At 44.7% G+C, this 12,841-nt stretch overlaps 1 protein-coding gene across 5 annotated transcripts in view; it reads left to right on the top strand.

Annotated features, from left to right (window-relative positions):
* Positions 1 to 6,319, top strand: part of SPATA7 (spermatogenesis associated 7) — a 38,443-nt gene extending 32,124 nt beyond the window's left edge. For 4 of the 5 annotated variants that reach the window (XM_040227514.1, XM_040227515.1, XM_040227517.1 and 1 more), the window contains 4 exons: positions 652 to 705; positions 2,246 to 2,323; positions 5,307 to 5,364; positions 5,605 to 6,319. In XM_040227514.1, the coding sequence (XP_040083448.1) occupies positions 652 to 705; positions 2,246 to 2,323; positions 5,307 to 5,364; positions 5,605 to 6,165 (751 nt within the window). In that variant the 3' untranslated portion in view covers positions 6,166 to 6,319. The remainder of the gene's footprint in view (positions 1 to 651; positions 706 to 2,245; positions 2,324 to 5,306; positions 5,365 to 5,604) is intronic. The other variant, XM_040227516.1, reaches the window with a different exon arrangement.
* Positions 6,320 to 12,841: the final 6,522 nt, after the last annotated feature.

Genomic DNA, 12,841 nt, shown 5'->3' with positions numbered 1-12,841 from the left:
TGGTCATGTATGGATGCGAGAGTTGGACTGTAAAGAAGGCTGAGCGCCGAAGAACTGATGCTTTTGAACTGTGGTGTTGGAGAAGACTCTTGAGAGTCCCTTGGACTGCAAGGAGATCCATCCAGTCCATTCTGAAGGAGATCAGCCCTGGGATTTCTTTGGAAGGAATGATGCTGAAGCTGAAACCCCAGTACTTTGGCCACCTCATGCGAAGAGTTGACTCATTGGAAAAGACTCTGATGCTGGGAGGGACTGGGGGCAGGAGGAGAAGGGGACGACAGAGGATGAGATGGCTGGATGGCATCACAGACTCGGTGGACGTGAGTCTGAGTGAACTCCGGGAGTTGGTGATGAACAGGGAGGCCTGTCGTGCTGTGATTCATGGGGTCGCAAACAGTCGGACACGACTGAGCGACTGAGCAGAACTGAACTGAACGCATGACCTTAGCAGGTTACTTAGCCTTTCTGCCCCTTTGGTGATTTGTTTAGAACGGTAATGTCTTCCCAATGTACTTGACAGGGTCATCCTAAAGATGAGATAAAGATAATGAGTGTGACAGGTGCTTTGAAATTCTGAAACCTGTTTATTACTAACGTATTACTGTATGCCAACCATTGCTTTGTTCAGATATTCTAATTTTCTCTTTCCAGGGCAGTATGTCAATATTCGCTGCAGCCACCTTCAGGGAGAAAAATGTATTCTGAGTAAGAGCTCTTTGACTGCCTTATTTTACTTAGTGGAAATGAAGAATTAAGGCTCACAAATTTTTATAAAATAAGTCAAGATTGAACATGAATTTTTCTTTACAGTCAGCTTTGGGGTTTGGTCATATAGTACACATTAAATTTGAGAGAATTATTAATGATTCTTATTAATATTATTGATGATATTATCCTGAAATATCTGAAATAATTACCAATCACTTCATTTTTCTGTCTAATGGAAATTGGTCCCTAGATTTATAATTCTTGCTAATTTTTTATAATCAGTACCCATAATTTTTATAAGTAAAAATAATGAAGATGCGATTTAGAGAAGTGCAGCCTTTTGGTAGCTCAGGATACCGTTCTTGGGCTTTTTTCACCTCACCAGTTTTTTTTTTTTTTTTTTTCCAGATATTATGCTTCTGAACTTGAAAGTTGTTTTAGTTGGGACTGCCTTTTTTTCAGGGAACGCAATCTATTTTTATAGCATTTCATTTGTTCTCAAATTTGCTGCCTATGAATTGGTTTGAAAGCATAAGTTTTATGCAGTAATCTCCTGCTGGGTATGCCAGTTAACTCTTCCCCTTAACGTTTGCTTATTCCATAACTGAAGTAGTTTTAGGCTTCCCTGGTGGCTCAGTGGTAAAGAACCCACCTGCCAGTGCAGGAGACGTGGTTTCCATCCCTGGGTCGGGAAGATCCCCTGAGAAGGAAATGGCAGCCCACTCCAGGATTCCTGCCTGGAGAATCCATGGACAGAGGATCCTGGTGGGCTACTTGCTATTTACATTTTCTGTCAATTCACTGATTTTTAGCTAATTAAGATCAAACTTGTAATAGTACCCTACTTTTTGTGTAATAACTACTAAAATATATAACTCAGAGTATGACAGAGAAATATACCCAAGTAATTAAAAATTACCACTATATGTATGTACACAAATTTTTTCTACTCGAATATTTTTCCTTATCTACAGACTTGTCAAGAAAAAAAAAATTTTTTTCTACTCAATAAATTTCTCCACCTTGAAACCAGATGCCCTCCTCGGAGCAGGAGAGGATTTCATTGTTTAGGTTCCTGCTTCTCTGGATGACCTTTCTTTTTCCCTTCTGCCTCACAGAGGGATTCACGCCTCCCTGGCTGGACGTGGCCAGGAGCCCAAGGACATTTAAAATGCTCGTTAGGAACACGGCAGCCCCCACAGGGTCACCCCTAAGTCGCCCTCTTGCTCCTTTGCGTGGTTGCTTTCTTTTTTACTTAATCCCTGCTGCTTTTTTACTGCCTGATCAGTGTTGCAGACATCTATGAAATATTACTCTATTAGGGAATACTTTCTCATCTTTAGTAAATATCCTTGCATAATTTGAGAAGGTAGACATATATTTGTTTTATAATATTCCTCTTGATAATGTGAGATGGAAGTGCGTTTGTAATAGTACAGATATTTCAGTATAGGTACTCTAATTTTCAGCGTAAATAAGCAGTAATTTTTTTTAATAAGCAGTAACTTTTATGCTGTATATCACTTTGCCTTCACAGTGAAGAAGAACTGTTGTATCTGAGTTTCATTGAAGATGTAACAGATGAAATTTTGAAACTAGGTTTATTTTCAAACAGGTTAGATTTTTTTAATCGTATTGTGGTCATTGAACTGTACATTAAAACTCTTCGTTTGGTGTTAATTTTATTTATTTTCACATATTGGGAAATGGGAATTATCTTGCTTTCTTAGGGGACCATATTCTTATAGTTGATAGAAATTCTAAAGAACATTTAATCCGTCCTCTTCCGGGGACCCCTGGTGGCTCAGGTGGTAAAGAATCCAGCTACACTGCAGGATACCTGGGTCTGACCCCTAAGTCGGAAGGACCCCCTGGAGGAGAGCGTGGCAGCCCCTCCAGTGTTCCGGCCTGGAGAATCCCACGGACAGAGGAGCCTGGCGGGCTGCGGTCCACGGGGTCGCAAAGAGTCGGACACGACTGAGCGACTAAACACAGTTCATACTCTAAGGCAGGTTCACAGTTTAGGGGAGATAGAGAAAAGAATAGAGATTTTATTCATCTATATACGGTTACATCCCTTAAATACAAAGAGCAAATTGCCGGCGGGGGGTGGGCATGGGGGGAATGGGGCAGAACGGCTGAGGGGAGTCAGAGATGCAGGCCTGCAGTTATGAACTGATCAGACCATGGGGATGTAGTTAATGCACAGCGGTGACAGCTGTCGGCAACAACACCTTATCGTATAGTTGAAAGTTGCTAGAATAGATCTTAAAAGTTCTCGTTACAAGAAAAAAAATTATTCTGTAACCGTGTGGTGGTGACAGATGGTAACTAGACTTACTGTGACTGTTTTGCAATAGATACAGATAAGAAATCATTATGTTGTATTCCTTAACAAAATGTCAACTATACCCCAATTTCAAAAAAATCTTATCGCAAAGAAAAAGAAATGGTATCCACATTTGAAGGAAAACCATAAAAGTCTCTTTATTCAGAGATGACATTATCATACATGTAAAAGTCCCATAGAGAGAGAAGACAAAAATACTATGTCTTTTAGTTTAGAATAGGCTAGTACACTAAATTTTTGCTGCTTCTTTGCAAAATTCCATCATCTCTTTTTACTATCTGAAACTGTCATGAAGATCAAAAGCAGGCTTTTTTCGTTAGGACTGTTACTAGTAACGTGAGGACAAGTTAAAGACTAGGTTTGCACACAGCGAGTGAAAGGGGAAGTTTGTAAAATCATCTTAGTACTATATATCTTAAGGAACCCATTGTCCTGAACCAGCTTGAACTTTTATGTAGCCGAAATTCATTTAGGTAAAACTTTATGATATGTATCAGAAGACCCTACTGTGTGTATGCTACGTGCTTTCCCTGTCATAAGAGTATGTCGAGTGCAGACATTCTTAATAAGTTGTTTCTATTTAACAACGTGAATAGACATAATACTACTGAACTGTAAATTTTAAAACTGGTCAAGATGGTAAATTTTATGTTATATAGTTTTGGTTTTTTTTTTTACCACCACCAGAACAAAAACACTGCCTCCAACTATAAATCAAAAAAATAAAAGATTAGAAACCAAAACAAAGTTGACATGAAAAATGCACATTCATGCTTAAGAGCATTAAAACTCACATTTTTCATTTAATAAGGCTTTTTACTGTGACAATTTTCATAGTAGCACAATAAAATGGAATCAACCTGCATATTGAATAGTAAGGTTCAGTTGAATAAATTTTAGAATGTTTATAATAGGAAGGTCTGTTCAGATATTTTAAATGATGTTGCAGAAGTGAATTTATTGATACATAAAGATGTTCAAAATAATATAACTGATTAGAAAACAGTACAGATATCAAACCAGTATGTATTATTTAATCCCAGTTTTCATAAATACATATGCATAGAAAAGTGCCCAGTAAACATCAATGATAGTTGTAAAATATAGGATACAGATTTCTTGGGCTTTTTAAAAATTTCAAAATCAGAAGAATAATTAAATCTAAGACTGTCTCATGACTTCATTGATAGTAACAAATGGTAACAAATGAGTAGTTTTTAAAAAACCAATTGATACACTCCTGTGGTAGCTAGACAAGGCTGGTATAGTTGAAAGAACGTGCCTGGAGTCAGACACTTCTGAGTTAAATTCTCTTAATGGCTTGTGACCTCAGGGCGCGGGGTTGGGGGCGGGGACGAAATCATCTAGACAGGCTGTTCTCTCATCTGAAAACGGGCTTCCTAATGCCTTTCTCTGCCAGTGGCTTCCCCGGTGGCCCTAGTGGTTAAGAACCCGCCTGCCAGTGCAGGAGACACAAGACGCAAGGGTTCTATCCCTGGGTTAGCAAGACCCCCTGGAGGAGGGCATGGCAACCCACTCCGGTCTTTTTGCCTGGAGAATCCCGTGGACAGAGGGGCTGGTGGGCTTCAGCCCATGTGGTCAGAGAGGCGGACACGACTGAAGCAACTGAGTGCACGTCTGTTGGTCATGATTAGAGAGAGAATGATTATCACGCGTCCAGCACAAACGGATCGAACCGGGTCTCCGGCACTGTAGGCAGACCCTTTACCGTCTGGGCCACCAGGGAAGTCCACAATAAGTGCTAACTTTAACTTGCTATGTCAGTTTACCCTGAGTGAATATCTTTTCAAGTATAATTTAGGAAACATTGTAAAGTAACGCTTTATAAGAGAGTTTTCTTTAGAGTTTGCCTCTGGAGGATGAGTGTATGTGACAGAGAAAGGGATGAGGGAAGGCTTTTGGTGTTTGTGAGAGAGAAAAAGGATACAGGGCTCTTTAGTAGGGGGCGTTACAACCTCATGTCAGTTTATTTCACAGAAATGTAAGCAGCGTGCAGTCTCTCAGAAGAGACATTGGCATCTGTTAACATAACTTAAACATAGTAGAAGTCAGGCTAGCTTCCACACTGGAGAGCTTGATAGAACAGAGGAGGATTATAGTCTGTATCTTCGAAAAGAAAAAGGGTGAAAACAGATTTTCCAGCCTTTAGTACTTTAGTTCTGGCATGACTCTGTTTAGTTGGTTTTCTGATTCTGAGACCATTAACATTTTTATTTATCATTTGTAGGTTTCTGGAACGACTGTTTGAGAGACATATAAAACAAAATAAACATCATTTGGAGGAGGTTTGTCTTAACTTTATAAGAAAAATCCTAATATAGAAAGAACTTTCAGGTTTTACCTTTCTCTCAAAGAATGCATTAAAAGCAGACACTTTTTCTCTTGCCCTTTCTGTGTATGTGGGGAAAGGGGAGATACAGGCAGAATGAGGAGGAGGCAGTATTAACCCCGCGGAGGTGAGCAGTGCTGCAGCACCCTTGACTAGCCTAATTAATATAATTACTCTTGTATTTTTTTAATTCCAGGAGAAAATGCGCCGGCTGCTACACGTCTTAAAGGTGGACTTAGGCTGCACGTCCGGGGAAAGCTCAGGAAAGCTAGACGATGTGGATACATTGCATTTACGTGATGTTGGAAAGACTGAGAATTTAGAACAAAATGAAAATAAAAGTGAACAAGATTTAATCACTCAACAGGAACGTCAGGAATACCAAAAAGCTTTGAATATGTTATTGACTATACCAAAGGAAGAGAATGAGAAAGTCTCTTCGAATGAATTTTTCCTCCCCATCTATAAATCAAAGTATTCAGAAGGGGTTATCATTCAACAGGTGAATGAGGAAACAAATCTTGATACTCCAGTTTGGGATGAGAAAAATGGAAGCGTGTCAGACAGTTTGCTAGACCAGGAAACCTCCGTGAGCGTCATTGAAGGCGACAGTGATGCTGAGAGGGCTGAGACTTCCACGGAGCTGTGTTGCCTCAGCACAGCACTCATGCCTTCTGTTCAGTTGTGCAGAATCAAAGACAGCCAGGAGGTGGAAGGACCAACTCTCAGGATCATGGAAATGGGCATTGAGGACTGATCTTGGATGTCTGATCTTCACTAATAAATATCCCAAATGGCCAAGCATTCAATATTCCTTTTACTTTTTTTTTTTTTTTACTTTTATATGTTAAGAGTTCTGTATTTGTCTTTTATGTTGTATAATAAATTACTATAAATTTAGCAGCTTAAAAAAACACACGTATTATTTATCGCACAGTTTCTGTGGATCAAGAGTCCAGGCACAGCTTAGGTGGGTCCTCTCTGCCTTTGGTCTCACACACCTACCAGCCAGGGCTCGGCTGGGGTCACGGGGGTGACTTCTGCTTCCAGACTCTCCCAGGTGGTTGGCAGGGCGTCTTTCCTTGTAGCTTTCGGTTTGAAGGCTTCCATTTCCTGCTGACTGTGCCCACTGGAGGCTGTTCCCGTTTCCTGCTGCGTGGCCCTCTCTGTAGACGGCTCACAGCGTGGCTGCCTGCCTCTCTCAGGCTCACAGGAGAATGAAGGAGGCTCTGCTAGCCAGACGGAGTCTCAGAGAAAACAGTCATATGACGTGGTGCGTCACAGGAGTGACTTCCATCACCTTTGCTTTCTCTTGGTTAAAAACACATCGCAGCTGAGCGCACATGTGTATTACACAGTACTGTGTAATTTCTCATGATGATATAATGATGAGAATCAGAAAAGTAAAAAGATTATCTGAATCAGGGTTTTCTAAATTAACAGGATCTATTTTTAATTCTTCTGAAATGAATGCCTTTTTTGCTGATGCTAAATAGATATTTGTAAAGCTAAATTTGCTATTGGAAAAAATGGTTCATGCTTGTTTGAAATGAAGCTAAATGCAGTGCTTATCTTTATGAAAGTGAAAGTGAAGTCGCTCAGTCATGTCTGACTCTTTGTGACCCCATAGACTGTAGTCTACCGGGCTCATCCATCCATGGGATTTTTCAGGCAAGGGTACTGGAGTGGGTTGCCATTTCCTTCTCCAGGGGATCTTCCCAACCCAGGGATCGAACCCGGGTCTCCCACATTGTAGGCAGACGCTTTACTGTCTGAGCCCCAGGGAAGCCTTTATAGATAGAGTTAAAAGACAGGAAAAAGCGAGACCTTTTTGTTTTGGCAATTAGGCAATTTACATTTATTTGGAACAGAGGCTAACCACAGTCTATAATATATTCCTTGTCATAAAAAATAGTGTTCTTTAAATAGAAAATATTCTTTACCCTTAGCAAAGCAAAGTCACTCAGTCATGTCTGACTCTTTGGGACCCATGGACTGTAGCCTACTCCAGCCTACCACTGGAGTGGGTTGCCATTTCCTTCTTTACCCTTGGGATCAGCTTATTCCCCATGTCACTTCTTAATTAAACCTTTCTGTCTGCCACTGGAGGAGTTTGGTACAACAAGCAAAATCATATCTGTCCATAGTATTCCTTAAAATTTTCTACCTCTTTTCCTGTATTTTGTGATTAAGAAATGGGAGCATTGTCAGAAATTTATGATTGCATATTACTGATGGTATAAAATAAAGATGCTCTAAAAAAGAAAAAAGTCACAGGTCTTGCCCACATTAAGAGGCAGGATAGAAGGGTGTGAATGCGAGAAAGTGAGACTCACCTGGCTCCCCTTAGGGCCAGTGGACCACAATTTCTGAAGTCCCTTTATAGGGGAACAGATTCCACCTAGCTATGAGTGGTTCTGCAGGCCCTGGGGGAAGGGCCTATAACCTGGAGCAGCTCCTAAAACATTAAGCGTCTGCTGCCATCTTGGGGCTTCCCTGGTGGCTCTGATGGTAAAGAACCCGCCTGCCAATTCAGGAGACCTGGGTTCAATCCCTGGCTCAGGAAGATCCCCTGGAGGAGGAAATGGCAACCCACTCCAGTATTCTTGCCTGGAGAATCCCATGGATGGAGGAGCCTGGCGGGCTACAGTCCACAAGGTCACAAGAGAGTCGGACACAACTTGGCGACTAAACAACAGGATCTTTCATTTCTTTCCTCTACTTTCCTACAGTATCTAAAGCCTCAAGGCCTTTCTAGTATCAGTGAGCTTGGACGGCCTGTTGGCTGAGACGCCATCCGTTCTTGTGTAGATGAACATTCTACCAGGCCCAGTCTTGAACAGGATCCTTAACTGAACTCAGATAGGTCTCATAAGACTTACCTCTACTTAGGTCTTTTCAACCACTCACAGTAATGGAAATATTTGAGTAACTGTTAGATAACGGTTTCATGCCTGGGCACCATGGAGGATAAAAAGATGAATCAGAATATGGGTGATAACCCAAATGTTCTTCTAGAAATTTAGCAATTTCCTCCAAGTATCTCATTCTTTAATGCAGGCTTTTAGCATTCTCTTGCCCACACAAGTGTTTCCCAAAAGGTGGTGCATATCACTGGAGGTATTAGAACTGATTTCTGGTGGTGGGTAGGTGACGGTCTCAAGTAGGGGAAACTTCAGAGCCCAGGCTCAGGGACAGCCTGCAGTACGGTCGGGCTGGGTACCCAGTGTCAGGCCCCAGATCATCCTGCCGCATTCTTTCCTTGGCCCTGCCGACCCTCTGCTCTCACCTGTGGAGTTTTATCTTACACCCTAACAACAAAAGATGCAACGTACAGATCAGGCAACTGTGGAAAATCTAAACTGCGTGAAGATCTGTCAAAATTACGAAAAAAGGGATTTACTTGGCTTTCAGACTTCTAAATACACTGTTTTATCCAAGAAATCAGCCATTTTCTAAATCATAGAGAATAAATTTCAATATTAGTCTAAAAGACTGTATTTGCATAACTTACTATTAATAAGATATATACTGAAATAAAGAATTATGTAAAAGCCATTCTCTGAAATATGTTACGCAAAGTATGTATATGGGCTTCCCTGTGGCTCAGCTGGTAAAGAATCCGCCCGCGATGTGGGAGACCGCGGTTCGATACCTGGGTCGGGAAGATACCCTGGAGAAGGGGTAGGCTACCCAGCATGGTGTTCTGGCCTGGAGAGCTCCATGGACTGCGTAGTCCGCGGGGTCACAAAGAGCGGGACACAACAGCGCCTTTCACCCCACTCCGCAGCCTGCGGTCCTCTGTCACCTGCTGTGACCTCTTTCTTGGCGCCTGCCCGGGTCTCCCGTCACTCACATGTCCCCCTCTCCATCCCGTCGGGCTGCCCCGCTCCTCCAGCTCCCAGGGCTCCTGCCTTCAGCCCCAGGCTCGCCACCACGAGGCCCGCACCCCCCTGCCCTTGTCAGCTCCCCATTTCCCTCCTCTGCTGGAGCTTGCTGCCTTCCTGCTGCGCCTCCCCACCTGGGGCCCTGCCCCAGACTCCCTGCCTGCTCTGACACGTCCGTCTTCTCTACCTTCCAACTCGGGGTACAGCCTCTTGTCTCTGAGGCCATGGCCCATCCTGACTTTATACGTTTTAGGGTATTCTGTTGTTATCCTCAGGATTCTCTAAAATTTAAAGAGATGAGCTGGTTTAAAGATTTTTTTTTTTTTGGTTTAAAGAAACATTAAAAGTCGTTCTCAGATGGCCAAAGTTCTGTAACGGTGAAGTGAATGGTAAGTCTGGGAAACACTGGCTTAGTCTCAGATCAGGATATTAATTTCTCTTTCCCTCCTCTTCTCCCACAGCTCATTCTCTGATTTGCAGAGTCGTTGATGAGTGTTTTAAGCCCAGTTGCTCAGGTTTGATCCTTATGAGCTGTGACTTTAAGCTGGTTACTAACCTTCCTCCTGCTTTTCATGTTTTGAATCGAGTAGTTACAGAGCCTTCATTGCAGGGCTGTAAGAAGTTAAACAGGTTCTTTGAGAAAGACTCACAGGCCGCTACTCTTATTGTCAAACAGACCAACAGACCATGTCACTCCCTTCTTTATAACACAAGCCAAACTGAGTTTCCTCTTGCTAACCAGAAAAGGTACAGGCCCCTTTGCATTTGTTTATAAAGTCATGTTTTCCTCCCAATTCATCTCGCCAGGCTCGCCCAAGCATCCTCAGCGTCTTAGTTGCTTCTTCCCAAATAGGTCCCTCCCCTCTCTGCCCCTGCGCTTGCCATTGGCTCCAAACACCATCTCCCCGCTGGGGCCCCACGGGGCCTGCACTGACAGCCCAGAGGGAAGGTAACATGGAAACCTTGAGCGGCTGCTCTGACCGATGTCCCCTGCTCTGGGTGAGACCTTCCATGTCTGCGGCACGATTATCATACTGTTTAGAATCTACTTGGTTTCCCGTCCTGGCGCTGGGCTTCTCAAGACAAAGAGCCTGTTTCTCTTTGGATCCTCGAAGCACGGATGCATTTGTTCAGGCAAAGAGACATTTCTGACCTGGAGGGGATGTTTAGCTCCAGACAAGGTTATAGGGAGACAGGATAGATATTTCCTCCTCTCTTTACACTCAAAGGGCAAATTCCCCATTTAAAAGGAGCAATGTAGCAAATTGCTAAATTACATGAAAATTTCCTCATTTGCTCACATCTCAAATGGTTTAAAATATAAATTAGCATTCTCCTAAGAAGCTTTAAAAAGCCACATTTTTTCCCCCCATGAAAACAATTAGAAAAAATCAGAATAGCTGTTATGAGGCAAGATGACAGTTCCCCAAGTGGTTGAATTAGCTGTGTGGTCACCGACAAATTACTTTTTTCTGGGCCTTTGTTTAAAAAGAGTTCAGATTACATGATCCAAAGATTTCTTAGTTTTAATATGCCAAAGTTAATCTTAGTTTAATTCTTAGGTTCTTTAGAAATTATAAATTAAATAATCTACACCTAGAAGTGGAGACCCCTCATCACCCTTCAGGTGCTAGGATAGTCTTGGGAAGCCATCTGCTAAACTCACATTCTGGTGAGAGGAGATGCTCTCAAGCGTGATGCCTTGCCCAGACCTTTTAAAAGCAGCAGGTGCACCCGGTAATAACACATCTCCACCAAAACAAAGCTGTGTGTTCAATTCCAAGGCCAGGGAGAAGACACTTTGAATTGGGGTAAAGAAAGCTTTGCCCCAAAGCCACCCTTATTCCCTTGAGAACTGTCCTGTACCAACATTCAAGTTTTGAGGCAAAAATGCCTAGCAGTCCTGGATGCTAGGGTTCCACACTCACCTTCTAAGATTTTAAAACAGGTGGGTTGAGGTGGGCCAAGATGGCAAAGTAGAAAGACCCTGAACTCACCTTCTCTCATGGGCATAGCAAAATTACAACTATTTACTGAACACCTATGAAAAATACCAGCGACTACAAAAAAAGATCTTCTCCAACTAAAAATATAAAGAAGGACTCACAGATGGGTAGGAGGGGTGGAGTTGCATATAATCAAATCGCATACCCCCAAGGTGGGCAACCTACAAATGAGAGAATCATTACAATTTCAGAGGCTCTCCCCGAGGAGCAAGGGGTCTGAGCCTCACACTGGGTTCTCCAACCCAGGGGTCCTGCACCTGGAAGATGGACCCCCAGCATGTCTGAGCTTTGAAGGCCAGCATAGCTGGCTCTCGGGAGTCTCAAATTCAGTCCTAAATAGAACCCCATTCTTAAAGGGCTCACGCGAAATCTCATATTCCAGAACCGAGGGTGGAAACAGTAGTCGGCATGAAGTGTGGGTTGGACGTTCCTGCCAGTCTGGAGCGTCTCCTGGGGAGGCAGGGGCCACTGGAGCCTGCCCTGGGGACTCAGGCACTGGCGGCAGCGCGTGGGGAGCTTGTTCTACCACGTGGGCGCTGGTGCCCGCCAGCAGCATTTTGGAATCGCCCTCTAGCTTATTTGGAGGCGGGCATGGCAACCCACTCCAGTGTTCGTGCCTGGGGAATCCCACAGATAGAGGAGCCTGGCGGGCTACAGTCCACACAGTCTCAAAGAGTCGGAAACGACTGAGCGACTTTATCTATCTGTCTGTCTCTAGCTTATTAGCCTCAGGACCCAGCTCTGCCCCTGCTCACAAGCCTGTAGGCACCAATACTGGGGCACTTCAGCCAAACAGCCAGCTGGGCAGGGACTCAGCCCCACTGACCTGCAGATTGTTGTTTAGTCGCTGAGTCCTGTCCGACTCGTTGCGAGCCCATGGACTGTAGGCCACCAGGCTCCACTGTCCGGGGGATTCTCTGGCAAGAATCCTGGAGTGGGTGGCCACGCCCTCCTCCAGGGGACCTTAGGCAGGCTGCGGAGAGATCCCCCGAGGCCGCAGCTGCCCCGGGGCCCAGTGCTGCCCCCCGTGGGCCCAGTCTCGGCCCCAGCGCACAGCAGTGGACTGGAGCCCCCGGCCTTCAGCCAGAGGACACGGGACTGAGCCCCCTCCACCAGCCCGGGCCGTGCCCCCGCCCCCGGGCTTCTGCTCTGGCCTCAGGGCCGGCCCACCCGCAGAGGGCTCACCAAGGGACAGCCACTGTGCCAGCTCTGTGAGCCCCACGGGCAGACACACGGACGGCCCCACACCGGCCGCCGGACCCCGCCCGCGGAACAGACCAGCGTCTCACGCCTGTCCAAATGGCCGTCTTCAAAGAAACGACAAACGGCAGATGCTGGCGAGAGTGTGGAGAAATTGAACCTCGGGCCCTGCTGGCAGGAGCGAACACCGGCACAGGCACTGCGGAGGCCCTCAAGGACCGGGAGCAGGAGCGCCACCGGGCACGGCGGCGCCAGCGCGGACGGCACACCCGAGGAGGAGCCCCGCTGCAGACGGCACACCCGGAGAGGAGGAAACACGCTGCAGATGGCACACCCGGAG

The sequence above is a fragment of the Oryx dammah genome, unplaced genomic scaffold (assembly GCF_014754425.2).
Source record: "Oryx dammah isolate SB20612 unplaced genomic scaffold, SCBI_Odam_1.1 HiC_scaffold_26, whole genome shotgun sequence".
NCBI classification, from domain to species: Eukaryota; Metazoa; Chordata; class Mammalia; order Artiodactyla; family Bovidae; genus Oryx; species Oryx dammah.
The sequence above is the reverse complement of the archived record's forward strand: the minus strand, read 5'-3'. Positions and strand labels throughout refer to the sequence as shown.